At 31.9% G+C, this 19,342-nt stretch overlaps 1 protein-coding gene and 1 long non-coding RNA gene across 3 annotated transcripts; both read right to left on the reverse strand.

Annotated features, from left to right (window-relative positions):
* Positions 1–274: 274 nt before the first annotated feature.
* Positions 275–4,119, reverse strand: LOC146900076 (uncharacterized). 2 transcript variants are annotated; one of them, XR_015023272.1, is made up of 5 exons: positions 2,317–4,119; positions 2,160–2,206; positions 1,846–1,890; positions 1,645–1,707; positions 275–671 (listed from the first exon to the last, which is right to left on the reverse strand). It is a non-coding gene; the product is annotated as an uncharacterized LOC146900076 (long non-coding RNA). The 2 variants fall into 2 exon arrangements; XR_015023271.1 differs by having other exon boundaries at positions 2,160–4,119.
* Positions 4,120–10,784: 6,665 nt separating this feature from the next.
* On the reverse strand, positions 10,785–13,123 carry LOC146900077 (uncharacterized). The gene is made up of 2 exons (XM_085737506.1): positions 12,101–13,123; positions 10,785–11,308 (listed from the first exon to the last, which is right to left on the reverse strand). Exon 1 carries the CDS (start codon positions 13,074–13,076, stop codon positions 12,117–12,119), a length of 960 nt encoding a protein of 319 aa, XP_085593632.1. The 5' UTR covers positions 13,077–13,123; the 3' UTR covers positions 10,785–11,308; positions 12,101–12,116.
* Positions 13,124–19,342: the final 6,219 nt, after the last annotated feature.

The following is a 19,342-nucleotide window of genomic DNA, read 5'->3' on the forward strand; positions in this document are numbered from 1 at the left end:
AAAATTAATAATTATAGTCAATCGTAAGAGTGAAAAATTCATGTGAAATTATTCATCCATCCAACACCAATAAAAAAGGCAGCAAAAGTTAGGAAAAAACACTAATCATGCTACCAAAACTTATTGTCAAATAACTTTTTGTCTAATCACACTATTAATTTAGATTCATGTAGATCACATGTTATATTTGTTCATACTTAATTTGTTTTAAATCATCTCTATATTATACAGTTGATTTATTTGTAAAGCTTAATGTAAAACAAAAAAAACACTCTGGATCATTGTCCTTCTATTATACCGAAAAAAATTACAAATATAAATTAAGAAATTACAATTTCATAATAGTATGTCATCCTCTTGTTCAGATTTAAGTTTTTGTCTAACTCTAGAATTTAGTGGCATCATATATTTGGATTTTGCCAAGGAACCAATCCAAAAATAAACATTGCACATTAGTCTTAAACAATATAATAGATGGTTCAAATGTTACATAATTGTTCAAATCTTACAAAGTTGAACATTCCCTACAGTAAAAAGGCTTCACCACATAAATTTAGTGTCAAATACTTGCTTATACTGAGATAATGTAACGGAGCATGTCCAGAGGAATCAGTTGTTGCTGCAAGAGAACTTGCTCTTTCTTAAATTGATGAATAGCCTGTGCACAAAAGCTATGGAGAAAGAAAAAAAAAACAAATAAACAAACAACTAAACAATTCAAATATCATGTGCACAAACAAAGTAGGACAATTTGTCCTAAAATCCCCACAATACTTTATCATACAGTTAATTCTATCCATCGATTTTCTCCAAAATTAGAAAACCTTTTTTCCACTATCAAAAACATTCTAAGTAAATCTTTCAATTGATGGTTTTGGAATACTCTTTTAGAAGATCCTAAAAAATAATCTCTGATATTGATTATGTCATATTTCTTCTAAAAACATATTCTCAACTCAACAGATCTAACAACTTTAACTTTTAAAAAAAATACCAAAATACTAATTCCTTATTTGTCTTCTATATAGGACATGCATTTATATGAGAAGCAAGCAATTTGCATTAAAAGTTAAAAATGAGTATAAAAAAAGTGACATATGAAACGAAGTAGACCAGATGCATGATATGGAAACCAACACAACGTTATATATAGAAGAAAGTTAAAAGCAGACGCATACACCTTTACACCAAACACCGAATCATCAAGTTACTTAGCATATAAGTTTAGTAATTTCTTAAGGCTATTATAAAAGGGCATGAACCAGTCATTGTGTAAAATCAATTTAAGTGAACGAAATATAGAGTTGAAGTTTTTTTTTTTTGTTTTTGAATGGCAATATAGAGTTGAAGTAAACTCTCTCCTCCTCTGTTCTTCTATGTTAGTGTGAGTTTGTGTTTTTGTATATGTCCCACTGATATCAAAATTTGTTTTTAGAGGAAAATCATCCAAACATAATCAATTCAATTCAAAATGTCAACCAAAACAACAACAACAACTACTAATACATGGATCAAATGATGTGATAATATAGGAAAAGACAATATAGGAAAAGAGGTTCTCTAATCAAACTTCACTTCAAATATATAAAAAAACTAAAGGTGATTGAAATTAATCACAAAAAGACAATGAAGAAAAAGACAAACCTTGCTCTTGCAACAAAAATCAGCATGTAGCAAGCTACTCCTTCGTGAAATCGATACTAAAGCCTACAAAGAAAAACATATACGAATGTACCCCCTAAGAAAGTTTAAGCTTTGAAATACATATTTGATCAGTACGAAAAAGAAAAAAAAAAGGCAAATATTTAGGATAAGGAAAGAAAAATTCCATAAAATTGAACTTACTTGCAAGCAACTTTACTAAGCTCTTAGGCTGCTTCCTTCTCAAACCTTCAAAAAATATCAAACTACAAAGAATAAGACAAAATTCCATATCATGTCAAAATATCAAATTAGAACAAATCTGTCAAATAAACTGTGTAATATTGGCACAAAAATACATTACTCAAACACAGCTATACTGGGAATGAAGCAAACTTGTCCCAAAAAATTCAAAAACAACGATTGAAGAAAAAGTAAGGGCTAGGTTAGAAATAAAATTTAGGGTTTTTTGATTTAATGGTGAAATTTGAGTAAGATAATGAAAGAAAGCCGCTTACCCTCAATGAAGAAGAGCTTTGTTACTATAGATTTGTCTGGTACAGTGCTAGAACGAAAACAAAGCCAATGAAAAGGAAGAAGTCAGCAGTGAAGAAGGAAGAGATAGTGAAAGAAGAAAAAGAAAGAAACAAATTGAGAGAGGGATGTTCGTTTGACCTTTTAAGGGGGAAATTTGAATCAGATAGAGAAATGATAGTTCAGAAATTGCAGAGCGGGATAAATTCGAATTTGAAATTGATGCCAAAACAAAACCTCACGCCTGTGTTTGTACAGTACATAGTTTGTTTTTCACCAAAAATGGTGTTTTTTTTGAGGTGGGGAAGGGGAAAAGATGAAAGCAAAGAAGGAAAAGAGAGAGAGGAAATATTCTTCTATTGGTCATCGACATGTAGCATCTTTTGTGTTTTTTTTTTTTTTTTGGGTGAAAACCATATACCTCAAGTGAAATGGGTCTCTTTTCCTTCTCTCTGAATGGTTAGTTGTTGAAAGCTATTTTAGGATAAAAAAAACATATTTTAATAAGTTGTGATTAATAGGTGTATTGCTTTATGAGATGTGACACGTGTCAATTGATACCCAAAACAGGGCTTCAAAAAGTCTAATATTAAGATCAGGAAGTGGACGACATGGCGAATTCAGATATACAACATTATAGTGGTCAATACATTGAGATTTGCTTTTCGTCCCAACATTTTCAGCAACACCATTCCAATTCCCATTATGATAATAGCTCTGCAACACAACAATAACTACTTAAATTATTTATCATGTCAAATAGAAAATATAAGACATGTTCAAGGTTTTGCTCTAATGATAGTTAATTTTATGCAACCTATAAATGTTTATAGTAATTTAACTTCATATTTCTTCTGAAAAATAATATTTTTAATTTAATATTTGCATCTTGGGAGCTAATAATTGCTCCTCAGTAGCTGAATTATTATTTTTTAATTTATCTGCAAATTTATATATCAGTTATACATTCAATAAAAAAAACGATAGGCAATACTTATATATATGTCTAGAATTATTTCTTATATCCTTTCTAAAATAATTAGAAAAATTGATAAAAATATATTCAAAAAATTTCAAATGCATAACATATGGAAAACATTATTACCCACTGAGAAAATTATGCCATCAAGATGCATTAAATCTAATTCAAATGAAAACACTACTGCTTGAAATAAAATCAATTAATTCAAAACAAACTATTATAGATCAAGAAGATTATATCTTAATTTTATAATTATTATAATTTAAGACGAAGACATAGTTTCATTCATACATACCTTTTTCCACATTAATCAAAGAAATCACACTCGTCGGAGACTTGTTTTGGACATTACAAAAACGAACAATAGAATAGATTATGATAGCCAAATTGTAGGAGCACAAGACAACATCAATGATTTTCATCTGAGCAATCCTGAAAAGTTAGCCTATGAATTAGGTTTTGTCGACATATAGATCTAAGCGAAAAAACAACAGTATGTTAACCATAGAAAAGATGCAAACTCAGACATAGATACAATCATTGACAGAATAAGACTAATGACCTTAGATTGAACATATTTATAGAATTGATTTTACTGAAATGAAATCACAAAGAATGTATTCCCCTTACATATTAAAATCAATTCAGTGTTACAAATAATGTGAGCATATATATGAATGAGACGAAGAGAGGTTGGGTGCAAGCGCCGCCAATCATACTATGAAAGTGAATCAAAGAACAAATTCATAGGGAGTTCATAAGAGGAGATTTTGGGATTAGGGTAAGGTTTTCATTTTTTGGGTCGGCCCAACGCATATCAAGGCCTAAGATAAATCATAAAATAAGGCCTTTTTATGATTAATAGTTATATTTAAGTAAAATTATTTAATTTTTATTTAAATTCTATTTCCAATCTTTTAAAAATCTAGTCATCTTGGTAAATAAAAAAATCACGATCATTAATTTAATTATTGTAGATTCTCAATGGGGGTTAGCTTTAGCGCCAAAGGCTATACTCCCACAATGATGCAAACAGATGTTTGAATTGAGGTTGAGAGATAAACCTGTGTTTGGTATATGACACGTTTTAAAAAGGATAATCTCCAATGAAAGGAACCTATGAGAAAACAAAAAAAATATTGTAGCGATTTCATTTTATATTTTATTTCAATCAATAATAAAGTTAATACATTTAATTTTTATTGAGAAAATTTTGATCTTAGTTAAAAATTTAAAGTTTTTAGAGATATTATTTATTTTCATTTTGATTATTATTAAAGTGAGATACTGAATGGTAAAATAAAAAACCATGATGATTTACGGACAAAGGCCTAATATTACATACATAACAAAAATCTCCAATGAAATATGAAATTTGAAAGACCACATATGTTTATAGTAAGGGTCATGTTAACCAGTGCCCCCGGGCACTGGTTAAGGAAGCTAAAAGAAGAAATTATAAATAAAAAAATACACTTTTTAGACTTTTAATGCATTGATTACACAACTATCAATGCAAATATTACTATATTTGCTTCCTTAACCAGTGCCCCGGGGGCACTGGTTAACACTTCCCTTATATAGTAAAATCATCCATAACTCAAGTAAGACAATTAGCAATAACCTTCCCCTCTCTAAAGATAAGAGACGCTTCGAAACAAAAACCTGTGACAAAGTTGACACACTTAGACCAGCGATTTTGAAGCATCCAAGGCACAACTTTAAGTTTTAAAAAAGCTTGAACTACCAACATAGAATCACTTTCAAGCTATAAACTACGACATTCCATAGTATGAGTTATTTCCATGGCCAACTTGGAAGCAATTAATTCATCATAAAGGGATTTAGTGATACCAACTTGCGTAAAAAAGCACCTAAAAAAGAACTATTATAATCTCTGAAGATTCCCAAAGAAGTAGAAATATCAAAAGAACCTCTAGAAGCACCTTCTCTGTTATTTTTGATCCAATACATGGTAGGAGCAATCAAATTAATCTAAATGATATTCAAAGTATTTTGGACATGACAAGTTGCCCCAAAAGATTTTATTATTTTGAACTCGTGGGAGTACTAATTAAATGTGCCTTTAAAAATATTTGTAGAGATCATGCAATAGATGATTCACATCCAACCCAGACATTACTAAACCGTAATTTATTTCTCTAAAATCAAACAATGTTAGTGATGACAGATAGAATAAAGTATTTTAATTGAGAGCTCTATTTTATGCTAATGATGGAAGTAAGGTGATTCAAAGGCAAATCATGACATAAAACGCATCGGATAATTTAAATTTATTTCTTTTCTTCAGATTAATATGAATGTTCATGAATATGTGATAGTAATATTACCTCTCGAAGTGCATAAACCTTTTGTTCATTCGCTTTTGATCACAAGAAAAACAAAGTAGTGATGCCTCTACACGTCGACATGAACAGATCATTTCTGGTGACTAGTATTAACAAATTCGATCAGCGCTTCAGAGAAACAATGGTTTGAAGTTAGGGCTTCTGAAAAGTGGTAATGAATTCCACACTCTATAGATTCGCTAATGCGCACCATATCTTATGGTGTTCTGCATTCCACTAAAACACATTGTACCTTATGGCATACTGTGTTTCGTAATTAAAAAATAAGTCATACTTATTAATTTAAATACTAGTAAGTCTCATTTATCAGTTTATAAATAAGTCTTACTTATTTCTTTGTTTCTCGCATCTATATTTTCTTTGTGTGTGACAATGTAGGTTCTTGTAACATTAATAATAATATTAAATCATATATTGATTTCCTTTGGTTTTTGTTGTAACAAGTTTTTCTCTTCCTTATTTCTCGCACTTCTTGTGGTTGAAAGACTAAGATGGTTGGTTAATATAATTCATTTTAGTTTCTTCAAAAAATAATATATTAAATCATATATTTATGATTTTAAACAGCAATAGGCATCTAGCAATACGTCGTTGCAACCCAAGTGACGAGAATATCATGTAATATGTCAAAACCTTTCCCTGATGATGATCATGTGTATAATTACATATTTTACCTTATATTTATATTAAACACAAAGCATATATTGTGTTTAAACGTATTGTACCTTACGGAATACTGTGTTTCGTAATTAAAGAATAAGTCATACTTCTGTTTTGTTAACCATGCTTATTTTGTCAGGCTCTCTCCACACATCTCTAACTAAAACCATTTGCTTGATTCCGAAGATCAATCAACCGGAATTTGTGAATCAATTTCGTCCGATATCGCTTTGCAACACTATTTATAAGATAGTGAGTAAGGTTGTTGTTGGGAGGCTTAAAGAATATATTCCTCATATTGTGTCATCGCATCAGACTGATTTTGTTCCGGGACGTAGTATACATGAGAATATCGTTGTGGCTCAAGAGTTGGCGCATAGCATGAATCGGATGAGAGGAAGAACGGGTTATTTTGTTATCAAAATTGATTTAGCAAAAGCATAGGACATATGAGTCGTGTCCGACTCAAATTAACCATTTGTTAGCTGCTGATCAAGCGGGGGTTACTTTTCCGTGCTTGATTAAGATGTAATTTCTTTTTCCGGGCTTCGGCCCTCCCTTTCATAAAAAAAAAAAAAGAAAAAGAATAAGTCATACTTATTAATTTAATTACGAATAAATCTCATTTATTAATTTATAAACAAGTCTTACTTATTTCTTTATTTCTCGCATCTATATGTCCTTTGTGTGTGACCATATAGGTTCTCGTAACATTGGTAATAAAATAAAAGCAAATATTTATTATTATAAAAGGCGATAGGCATCTAGTAATATCAGATGATGGAGCATCATATGATATTTCAGACTATGTTTTTAGTTACTTTTTTGCCTTTGAAGACTGATAAGAGGTCATTTGCAGGAGTTGTTCATGGTTTGAGGAACATGTAACTCCATAGGTATTTCGATTTTTTTTTTGTTGGCAAATTATGCAATTCTTCAAAGCAATACACCACATGAAGGATCAAGAGATATAAAGAATTTAGCTCAATGGTTCTTCTAAGGTTTTTGAAGACAATACAAGTTTGGGAAAATTTATCCCAAGTTTCAAAGCATCTCAAGACAGAAGAACGCTCGAAAAATGACGAAAGATGCATAATTTGCATCATGGCTACTACCCCATGCGCCCTGCGCATGGTCCATATGCCCTTGTGTGTGAAGCCATGCAACCCTGCACAATAGAAAGCCTTGGAGGAATCCTCATGCACCCCTGCATTTTTTTGCGGATAAAAATCACTTTCAGCTTGTTTTGTAAGCTGGACCAGAGGAAAAAAGCCAAGCTCGGGGGACTACCTCATGATGCTTATATACAGAGTGTAACACCCATAATAAGTTTATCTGGAATATTTAGCATGTGCGTTAACTTAGTACTAAATACATTGAAATTACAACATATTTTGGACCAAATGAATATATACATCATCAGAAGTTTGTACATCTGATAAAAATATCAACTGCCAAATACATATATCTGATAAGTATTTGAATACATAAAATATCTTCATCTGGTACGAAACGAGCTCTTGACGATAATCCATCCAACTGCATATCTGCCTCCTCTTGATGTGAGCAATCTGCTAATCTGTAAAATAAATAAATGGTTTGGGGTGAGACCTGATGTCTCAGTGAGTTCCATATATCCTAGGTTGTAGGAAATCTCGGGGGAAACTTACGGTCGCCAAAATACTAATTCCTCAACTGTGTTCTATCATAAGTCTATCCTAATGGATAAACATGTTCATATTCAGCTTTCATTTTAATGTTAGAGAGTTAGCGTTGAACAAACATTATTATCTGAATTGATTTTACGGAATGGATCCCGAGTGGAGTAACCATGGTCACCATTCCACTGCTATCCGGTGAAAACTCCTGAAAATATTATAATGTTAAAAAAGGATTGTTATTCCTAGGAATAAATTTAGTAAACAAACACACCCTAATACATAAATAAAAATGACAGAATATAAGATGTTGTTTGACTTGTCTCGATAAATATTTTTAAAATATTAATTTTAAATAATTTTTTACCAAAGATAATTAAATATAATAACGTTCAAAGTTGAACAATGGCATACATGAAGTGCTTGATTGCAACATGTATTTTCAAACTGATGAAGCATTGTTTATTTCTTTACCGACATATCCCTATTTATTTTACTTTTTTTTCTTCAATCATCAATAAATAATATGTTGAAAACATAAATTAATTCTCATCAAAGATAAAATTGTAAAATCAATAGTAATTACAATCAAATTTAAAATTTAACACTACTATCTTAGTTCCTTTTGTTAAAAACAAAAAAATTTCTTAGTTTCTGTAATTTAATCAAACAAATTACTAAAATGACATATACTTTGAGTCGGAGGTAGTAGTATATATATTTTTAAGGATGTTGATCTTTATATTTGTACACATTTACTTTATCTACATTTATAACGGTCTAATTTTTTTATCTATCTCGCTCTTTATCAATTTCGAAGATATAATTTTTACATTGAGTATCTTAACATAATGACTCATGTTAGCATTTCATTGATCACATCTATCATACCATAATTTTAAAAATTGGCTCGAACCGGCCGGTCCGACTAGGAACCGTTGAGTATGCTAGGTCGAGCCAAACATTTGATCGGTCATGTAATTAGACCGGTGCAAACTGGTGACTCGCTAAAAATCGGTTAAACTGATTACTCAACCGATTTTGGAAGCAACCCGATTTAATTATTACGCCCTCTGTCTCAAATTATGTCATTTTAGCAAAATTTATGTCTCAAATTATATGACATTTTACAATATCAAATTTATTACTTTCCCATAATGCCTTTTACTATTTATTACTTTTTTTTTTCAATTCTTTTAATTTATGTTTTCCATATCATTAATAACGATATTTTATTAAAATAATTTATGATTACTCTTTTTTATACAACTTTAATTGCACTTTTTTTTAGGGAACTTTAATTGCCTTTATTAATATATATGTGAAATTGCTAGAATGATATATAATTTGGGACACAAGGTAGAAGAATAAAATTTGAGTACCAATAAAAATAATGGTTTGATTAAGTTGTAAGAGAAGTCGATAGATACTTTGTATCAATGATATGATCAGCAAAAAATTAATCTATGATCAGCAAGGTTTGATACATACATCATGAACCAAAGATTCTTTTAAATTGTTTCAAGAAAACGGTTGACACAAGAAATATTAAAGTTTAGCCTAAATATTCTACAAGAATAATGTATTGACATATAAGCATAACCAGGAACAATTTGTTGAATCAGTAAGTACCATGACTGTGTTACCACAATATTTTCAGAAGTTAATTTGACTGCTGGTCCATATGAACTTATTGAAGCACAAAATCACAGTGGGGACATATACAATACACAGGAAACACTCACTTGACCAACAGGTTAATTGTAGTAACAGGTCCATAGCTTGCGGCGACACTCCAAAGCATTCAAAAATCCTCTATACAAATTCTTAATTCTCTTTATCAACAGTCACACTCACAAATCAACATACTTTGCTTGAATAAGAGATTTGTAAAACACTAGTAGAAAAAAGGGAGCATCTGCTTGTCCATAGACCTATGAATAAGAGATTAAGATATGTATAGGAAGCAGATGCAATATTATGATGTACATTTGTTTTGTATTCTTGACATAATATGATCATAGTTTTGCATGCCACAGAAAATAACTTGATTTAACACATAATATACTTTGAACTGCTCATGTTAGTAGTTATTTTAGCATATTAATATAAATGAATTTCCATTGATGAACAATTTCAAATTGCTGGTGTGATAGGCAAGTGAGAGTATGGGATCTGTGAAAAAATGAATAAGTTAGTGTTAATTGTTACAGCTGGAACTTCCAGTTCAGCTTAACTAAATCTGTTATCTAGTTCACTAATGGTTAACTAGTGTTGTGGCATTGTTTCTAGGTTGTTGAATCTTCCATGCCATTGTGTTTTGTCCATTCATCATATCATTGTGTTTTGTCCATTTATCATACATTCATCCACTATTGTTCTCATTTATATAGTGACTGCAGGATGATCTCATTCTCAGTCATCCTATATGTTATAATAATTTCATTTATTTATTGAGCTTTAAGTTTTGACTGTTCGGTCGTAATCGTAAGATCTGTAACGCATTGGCTGCGTGACTGTATTGTTCCCTGATCGCAGGGAATCGAGGTCTGAGTTTGAGACATCTATATTTTTTAAAATCCGATTCCTAAAATACTAATAAAAAATTATCTATCGAAGTATATTCTTGGAAACATCAACGGAAGCTCCAAATCACCAACCCTATACGAATGTTACAAGATGAATTATTCTTTTGTGGCATCCAAAATATTAAGCACTAGTGGAACGACCGTTAATAACCAAAACAGACTAACAAGTTCTGTTTGAATGAGCAAAAAATTAGTCTTAGAATATTTGAAGCTGCTCCAAATTCTGACTTCGGCTTCTTCAATTACTTACACCAACCGAATATTGTTTGCTACAAATTGCATCTAGTTTCTAGACAGCCCGATTGTACATCTTACCGAAAACCGTAAAACCTGACACATAGTGTGCTATGCATTCATTTTGTAAATAAAACCATGTTTTGTAGGCTCTTTCAGTGTCAATGGAGTAAGCATTAGACTACTGCTTCTACCTCTATATTTCATGATGTTTTGCTCATTCATCATATTTAACCAGATCTATCTCTACAAAAAAAAATAATAATAATCTTCTTGAAACACCTATACCCAGCTCTGTCTACAGAACCAGAAAGGTTTAGGACATTCACTAACCAAATCCTTAAGACAACATGTTTTTCTATCCCAAACAACCTATGACCATCAATATTAATCTACGCATTCAAAGATAATAGCTTCAATCACTGCAACATTTTTTTTACCTGGAATGCATTCTATGAGAACAAGAGCATCATATTGAATTACAATGCTTTACACATTCTGGTCTTTCCCCGGTTGGAGGCACCATCACACTCCCAATGTTTCTGCTAAACAAGGATCAGTTGTCTTGAAATGGCAACATCAGCATGAAGCAACACCTACTTGAATGAACTACTTTCAGAGCTTTCCCTACCCATGTAGAACCTAAACAATAGGTTGACTTGATTTATATACATAACAACACCAGAACATTTAGAAGAGAGCACATAAATCATGTTTAAAGACAAACCATGTACATCTATATCCTTCTGAGATTCCATATTAATATCATAGTTCAAGTTAATTGCAGTTATACAATTAACAAACTCATTCATAAAAACTCAAAGTATACAAAATAATAAAAAGGTTCCAATACACCTCAAGTATTCACAAATATGAAGCTGTATATTATTTTTGTCACCTTGAATTCAATGATCAACTGAATATTCTATCAAATCTATTGTTCCTCGTGGTCAATCTCTAATAAAATTCTTTTAAACTTGCAATTTCATACAACTGAATATTTCTTTGCTGAAAATTGCATCAAGTTACTAGACAAATTTGTTAATATAACTGGAAACTATATTTTGCAGTAAGGCAGTCCGAAAAACTGAAAGAAAGACTAGTTTGCTATAAATTGTTTACAAAAAACCGATGAGAAGTTCATTTCAAATTCCCACATTTTTAAATAATCTCTCAGCAAATTTCTAACTTATATCATAGCACATCACAAATACATTGTTGAACTCTCAACATTAATAAACCGTTGGTATGGTTAAAATATCAAAATGAACATAACAACACATGGATTTTAAGAAAAACCAAATTGATAGTGAGTACATTGTGTAGTCCATCATCCTCTGTAAATGCAATAAAAAGTAAATAAATTAACAAGTAAAAAAGATTAGACAACTTTCTTCAAAATTCAAAATAACCTAACATGTAAGAAGATATCACCTAAACCAGTCTTCTCTTACAGTAGACCTCTAGCAATCATTTCACGTAGTAGTTTCTCTGCCCTTTCGTTCTTATCATTTTCAAAGAGAGCGCGAATAATTGTTTCACAAGTTACAGCATCAGGAACGCATCCATTGTCTTCCATTTTTGACAGCAGGGCCTCAGCTTCATCGAGCAAACCCTTTAAACAAAGACCATTGATCATAATAGTATATGTCCAGACTGTTAAATTGTAGCCTTTAATCAAAAGATCCTGAAAAATCGCTTGTGCATCCTTAAGCCTTCCTAGTTTGCATAATCCATCAATAAGTGTATTGTATGTGTGCATATCTGGTTGAATGCCTTGGTCTTTAAAATTCTTGACCAATGCAATTGCCTTGTCAACATGATGGTTTTTACATAAAGCATGTAATAAGGAATTGTAAGTGATTACATTGGGAGGTTGGTCTCTATCACGCATTTGATCAAGAAGCTTCCAAGCATCAGAAACTCTCCCAGATTTGCACAAACCATCAATAAGAGAGTTGTAAGTTATTGTATTGGGTTTGCAATGCATTCCTTTAAAGAGATTGAAAGCTTCATTGACCATTTTAATCTTACATAATCCATTAATAATGATAGTGTAGCTGCGAACATTAGGTGTCGCTCTCCTTTTTCCTATGATGTTGAATACATGCTTTGCCTTATTGACTTCATTAACTAGGCAATAACCATCCATTAATGAATTGTATGTAACAACATCAGGTTCCACGCCTTCTTTCATCATCACAGCTATCACATTTTTAGCTTCTTTGATCTTTCCTTCCTTACATAGAACATCAACCAATATGTTAAAAGTATAAATATCTGGGTTGATGTTTTTCAATACCATTTGATGGAACAAACCAAATGCTTCTTTGAATTGACCAACAATGCAAAATCCATAGATTAGAGAATTGAAAGTGACAACATCAGGAGAAATTTTCTTTGTAATCATTTCAGAATATAACTCATATGCATCATTTACAAGTTTATCTTTGCACTAACCATGGATGATTGTGCTATACATTTCCACATCGGTGTTGGCCAATTTCCCTTCAATCTTTCTCAACATTTGCAAGGCCGCTCTTGTTTCCCCGATTTTACACAACCCATTGATCAAGGTCCTGTAGCTAACCTGGTTCAAGTGAAATCCAAGTGCAAGAACATAATCGTGAAAGTGCAAAGCTTCCTTGACCTTACCGTTAAGACACATACCATTGATAAGTGTATTGAAGGTTATGATATCTGGGTGATAACCTATTTTGAGTCTGGAATGGAGACTTTTATTTTTAGTTTATGCGTACTAGCTAATGACTTATTGACCCTCGTATATATTTTGATTAATTATTCTCTAATTAATTTTTTTTTGAAATGTTTATTCTCTAATTAATCGTGTCAAAAAAAAAATATTATTCTCTAATTATTTATTTTTTTGAAGGGTATTCTCTAATTATTTAAAATTTTATTTTTACTCGACCCAAAAATAAATAAAAAATATATTTTTAGTCTCTATAGAATAAAATTACATTTTAGTTTTTGTGACATTTTCCTTTAGCATTTTAAAGGACTGAACGAAATTTTTTTGCAAGGACTACAAATGTTTATTGAAAATTTTACAATGACTAAAAATAATGATGGAAAATTTTACAGAGGCTAAGATATGCGATTTTATTTTATATGGATTAATAATGAAATTATGAATATTTATAGGGATCATTTAGTTAACTAACCCTATATTTTTTTTAGACAATAACTTACTTGTATTTTTTCTTAAAGATTATTTGGACACTCTTAGTTAGTTTAAGTTTAATCATGCTTTACTACTAGTTTGTACACTCTTAAAGATTTAACTTGCTTGTACTAGTACACTCTTAATATCATTTTTATAAAATATCGATGATAATCTACACACCTTAGCATAATAAAAAGAACGGAAAGACGAGCACGTGAGTGCCCGTCTTTTCGTTAGTTATTATAAAAAAAATTACAGCTCACAATTTCTATGAATGAAAAATACTTCATCCATCTTAAAAAAAAAGTGTATATTTAGGAACACAAAATTTATTCTATGATGGATGTTGTTTTATTTTTTAGGGTTAAATATGGTTTTGGTCTTTTAAATATACCAACTTTTCGTTTTAGTTTCTCTATAATATTCCTTCAACTTTTAGTCTTATAAAATATTCAATCGTTACTTTTGATCCTTATTTTTAACTTAATTTTTGTATCTTTAATGAAATTGTGCATAAATGTGTAGAATGTAGTAAAAATCCCTCCCAAAAAAATTAAAATGTGTACAATGCCTAGTCGCATATAATTTGTTTTTTTTTTTTTTTTTGACAAAAGTCGCATATAATTTGTTGATCTGCACTCCTTCAATTACGTGCCCCAAATGTTCGTTGAAATGCCTAAGAATGACACCTTTAAATACTATTTTTAGATTAATTAAGGGACTTATGAATAGATGAGTGTTATTCGAACAACCATTTATGTGACAACTTTATGGACAACCATAAGTTTACAAAGAAAAGTATGTATTAACACGGAAATCAAAGCAATACAGATAGAAAGTAAAAACATAATGTGAGTATGAGAGAGAAGTTGTCACACAAGTTGTCAAAAAATGGTTGTAGAAATATCATTTCTCTTATGAATACTATAGACGAATTCATAATTCTCTCAATCTCATCAGAGACGAGACTTGTCATCATGTGGTTGAAGTGATCGCTTCAAAGACCATTTATAGGGCCCGTTTGTTTGGGATTTATTTTGGAAAAAAAAATTATTTTTTAACTAAAAAATCATTTTTTTATTTTTATAGTGTTTGTTGCATATTTTTTTTTTGACCGAAACAAAGTTAACTATTATCATTAATCATCTAATGTTCAATACAAGAAGGATAAGAATCAAAAATACGGTGACTAGCCCAAGAACAGGCCGCCCTAGCTAAACTATGAGCAACCATGTTCGCTTGTCTCCTAACAAACTTCACCTCGAAGTTGGAATGTAAAGATAACTGATAAATAATACTAGGAACAATAGCATAGAATTCCGAATCACCCTTGCACGGAGACGATAGAGCTTGCACTAGAGTAGATGAGTCGGACTCGAAGACAACCCGGTCCCATCTGTTCGCATCAGCAAAGTGAAGAGCCTCGAGTAAGGCTACTGCCTCCCCCTCCAAAACTGTCATATTTGCCCGCTGCCATTTTGTTTGAGCCCGAATAAATTGCCCGCGGGAGTCTCTAACACAACACGCAAAAGATGTAATATGGTTACGGTCATGGAACGCGGCATCCACATTGCACTTCAACCATGTCTCGCGTGGTTTCTCCCAAACTGAGCTGTTACCTTGCACTCTATTTTGTTGCATATTTTTTAAAAATCTATTTTGTTAAATAATTATTTTTAACCTCAAAATGTGTTGTTTTTGGATTTCCAAACTGTTATATTTGAATTTCCAAATTCTATTATCTACCGAAGTTGTTACTAGGTTGAGTCACGACCAGGTCGCTCTCTTTAAGACGTTTCGTGGCACTACCCAAAATTGTGCAAGGTAGACTATCAACCACGCCGCCTCCAGGATAAAACAAGCCCAGCTACAACTGTGCGGTTAACTACTGTACCGTAGAAAACCGTTCGAGAATTACACCTTCAATATGGTACAAAGACCACTCTTTTAATACTGAAACCACTTTAATATGGTATTATTATCATTCTATTATGGTGTTGAGACCACTCAAATATGGTGTTACCACCATTCTAACTTTAATTTCTCCAAAACATCAATATGGCACTACGACCACTCAAATATGGTGATACCACCATTTCTCCTCAAATAGAAAAATATTGAAATATTTTATATACCGTTAAGATCACTCTTAATTCCGACGGGACATTGTTTATTCCAAATAGGGACTATGATCTTAAAAGTACTCTTTATTCCGAATGGACATATATTACCGAAGGGACTATGTTTTTAAGACCATTCTTAATTCCGAAGGGACATTAAACCGAAAAAGGAACTTTGGTCTTAATAACACTCTTAATTCCGAAGGGACAGAAAGGAGTAGAAAAAGGAGAAGGACTTGTTAAACAAGTCGAAGGAGGGAGAAGAGAGGAAAGACTCGTCAACACAAGTCAAGAAAGGGAGAAGAGAGAAAGAGTTCCCGACAACTCAATGAAACTTTTTGGTGTGTGGAATGCACTGTGTGAGCTCTCTATTTATAGAAAAAATTCACAACTAATAAGTGAGAAACTTTGGGAACAAGTAATACATTACTTTGTCATTAAGTAATTCACATATTAGATCTAGTACAAAAATATCTCAATTGAGTACCAAAATATATTATATTGAGTACAAAAATATATTTTATTATGTACCAAAATATATTTCAGATCAAGCACCAAAATATTCTATATTGCGTTACAAAATGTTTTAGCAAAACTTGGGGACGTTACAAAATGTTTTAGCAAAACTTGGGGACTAAGAAAGCACTTTCTAATAATGATTAAATTAATTATTTAATTTATCATTTCCAAATAATACAATATATATCAATATATATTTTTCTCTAGTGCTTATGTACCCCCATTAATTAGAGGTACACCCCCACTATGTAAACACTACTAATGTGTGTGTTCCATCCGATGTGGGACTTCCACTTTTTTCAATTCACACAACACTAGTTCTACCCAACATGGGAATTTGTGTTTAGTCTTTTTAACTCAATTTCCACACATGTTCCAACAATCCCCCACTTGAATTTAAAAAATGGTTTCATAAATAACGTCAAAAACGTCTCCATAAGATTTGCTAGTAAATAAAGGTGTCGCCTACAACTTGAACCTCTGCATAGCGAGTAAAATTCTGATTAACAAGAGTTGCTTACAGCATTGAACTCTATCTCAGACATAGAACCCACACACAAACCTTTTCATAAGGTGTATTCTAAAAGCCCGTGCGTTAATTGCCTTGCACGTGTATCCCGGTTTAACGAACGCTCTAGGTATTCTGCCCCGAATACCATAGGAACCGGCCCTTAGTTCCACATTCGTATAGGTGAGTCTATCAAGAGTACTCTTGTAGCTATGTACTCCACTCCAAATAGAGTATAGATCTCATTAAGAGTTTCTATTATCTTATCCTTCTATCGCTGCAGGAATCATGCTTTCTTACTTTAACATAGCATGTTCTATCACTTGTAACTTGTTATTACCCATTGAACCTATTTCTTGGGATCTCCGGTCATGTAGGTCGGGTTACCATCACTTTTGACCTTTGGGCATTAGTCCCATCCTATTGGATGGGTTTAAGACTTTCTTTCTAGTAATTCCTTTCGTCAAAGGATTAACTAATTCTTTATCAGTACGTACATGATTTACTTTAACCGTTCCTTTTGAGAGTAGCTAGCTCTCTAACCCTTTATGTGTTCATGACTTAATAATCGTCTCTTACCATTGTGGTAACGATTCTCAATTTTGTAATAGCTGCAGACTATCACAATGAATTAACACTTATGGAAACAGTTTTACCCACTAAGGGTTCTCAACTAGCAAGTATCTTATCAACTTGTTTCTTCACTAGTTTTCTCTAGTGTTCTCATCCCAGATACATTCCATAGTGGACTGAGTCAATATCATTTGTTTCAACAAACAACTCATACAGTGATGCTCAATTTGCAGTCACTGGTCGCTTTAAGACTCATCTGAAGGATGTTCTATTTTGTATCTTGTAACATTCAAGTACAATAGGTTACTCCTCATAAAGTAATCCTAGAGTCATAGTCTTTTTAAAGCACCTCATGACTCTTTCTATAGCATGTCAATGCTTCTCATTTGTCTACTAGTAAACTTGCACAAGAGTTTTCGGACATCGGCAATGTCGGGTCTAATACATTCAGTGGCATACCTAAGTATTGCCAATGATGCTCACATTTGTTTTTCTAACTCCATCTCAAGTGTTCTTACACTTGATCATAATATATGATTGCAAGTTTACGGTGAAATAATTACATTTCCTTAAGATCTTCTCAACTTTGTGAGATTTATCAAAAAGGTTCTCTTTTATGATCTAGTAATCTTGAAACCAAGAATTACTTCAACTTTTTCTAGGTCTTTCTTATCAATGTTGTTGATAAACAATGATTTCACATAATTCATAACATGAATCTTTAAACCAAATATGAGCAAGTTGTCTTCATAGAGACATATGATCGTGCAAATATTATTTGTCACTTTCATTCACTTTGTACTCATTCGATAGCATTAGAATGCCAATTTTTCATGCCATTCCTCGAGAGTTTATTTTAGACCATACAAAGAATTATCTAACTTACATACCTTGTTTTTTTGTCCATGAATCACAAAATTTTTCAGGTTGTTCCATATAGATTTCTTCTTCTAGTTCACCATAAAAAGAGGCAACTTTCACATCCACTTGGAGTACTATCGAGTTATGAACGGCGGCTAAAGGGACTAGTACTCTTATGGATATGATTTTCGTGACTGGTGAATGAATGTCGAAAAAGTCTATATTTTTCTCTGTCTAAAACCTTTAACTACAAGGAGAGCCTTGTATTCATCAACCGTACCATCAGGTTTTAGTTCCTTTTTCCAAAATCCAAATACAACCGATTGGTTTTGCAACTATGAGACAAGTCAACCAAGTGTCATGTTTTGTTAGACTCTAGAAAATTCATTTCATCGTTTATTGTTTTTGCCATAATTCAGCATCCAATGAGGATATAACTTCTTTAAGGCTTAATGAATCTTCTTCCAATGTATAAACCAAGTTCATACTCTTTAGCAATTTTAGTTTTCTTACCTCCTTGAGGTTCTATAACATCCCGTACGATGTTCTCATAACTATTTATGATTACATGAATGTGATTAGATACAGTGCCCCCACTAGTTCTTAATTTTTAGAAGGGAATTTATTTTGCCCCCCACTAATGTCGTGCTCCCATTAGAGCCCCCACTAGTGCCCCCACTATTCTTTAGTTAAAGGGGTAAACATTTACATAGAAATCGACATCTTTTAAATTCTATGATCACTTTAACATTTAGGTCATAAAACCTATATGTTTCGTTATTTATCGCATACTCGATGCATACACATTCGTAAGCTCTACTAGTGAGTTCAACTCTCGGGGTCCAGAATCCAAATATAGTTCAGACAATCCCAAGTTCAAAATTAAGACATGTTGAATTGTCTTTTCT

Source organism: Medicago sativa, chromosome 8 (genome assembly GCF_051527215.1).
Source record: "Medicago sativa cultivar Bolivia chromosome 8, Bolivia_mono, whole genome shotgun sequence".
NCBI classification, from domain to species: Eukaryota; Viridiplantae; Streptophyta; class Magnoliopsida; order Fabales; family Fabaceae; genus Medicago; species Medicago sativa.

Coding starts and splice junctions, on each gene's coding strand:
- LOC146900077 (XM_085737506.1), bottom strand. CDS start 13,076: ATGATTACAAAGAAAATTTCTCCTGATGTTGTCACTTTCAATTCTCTA.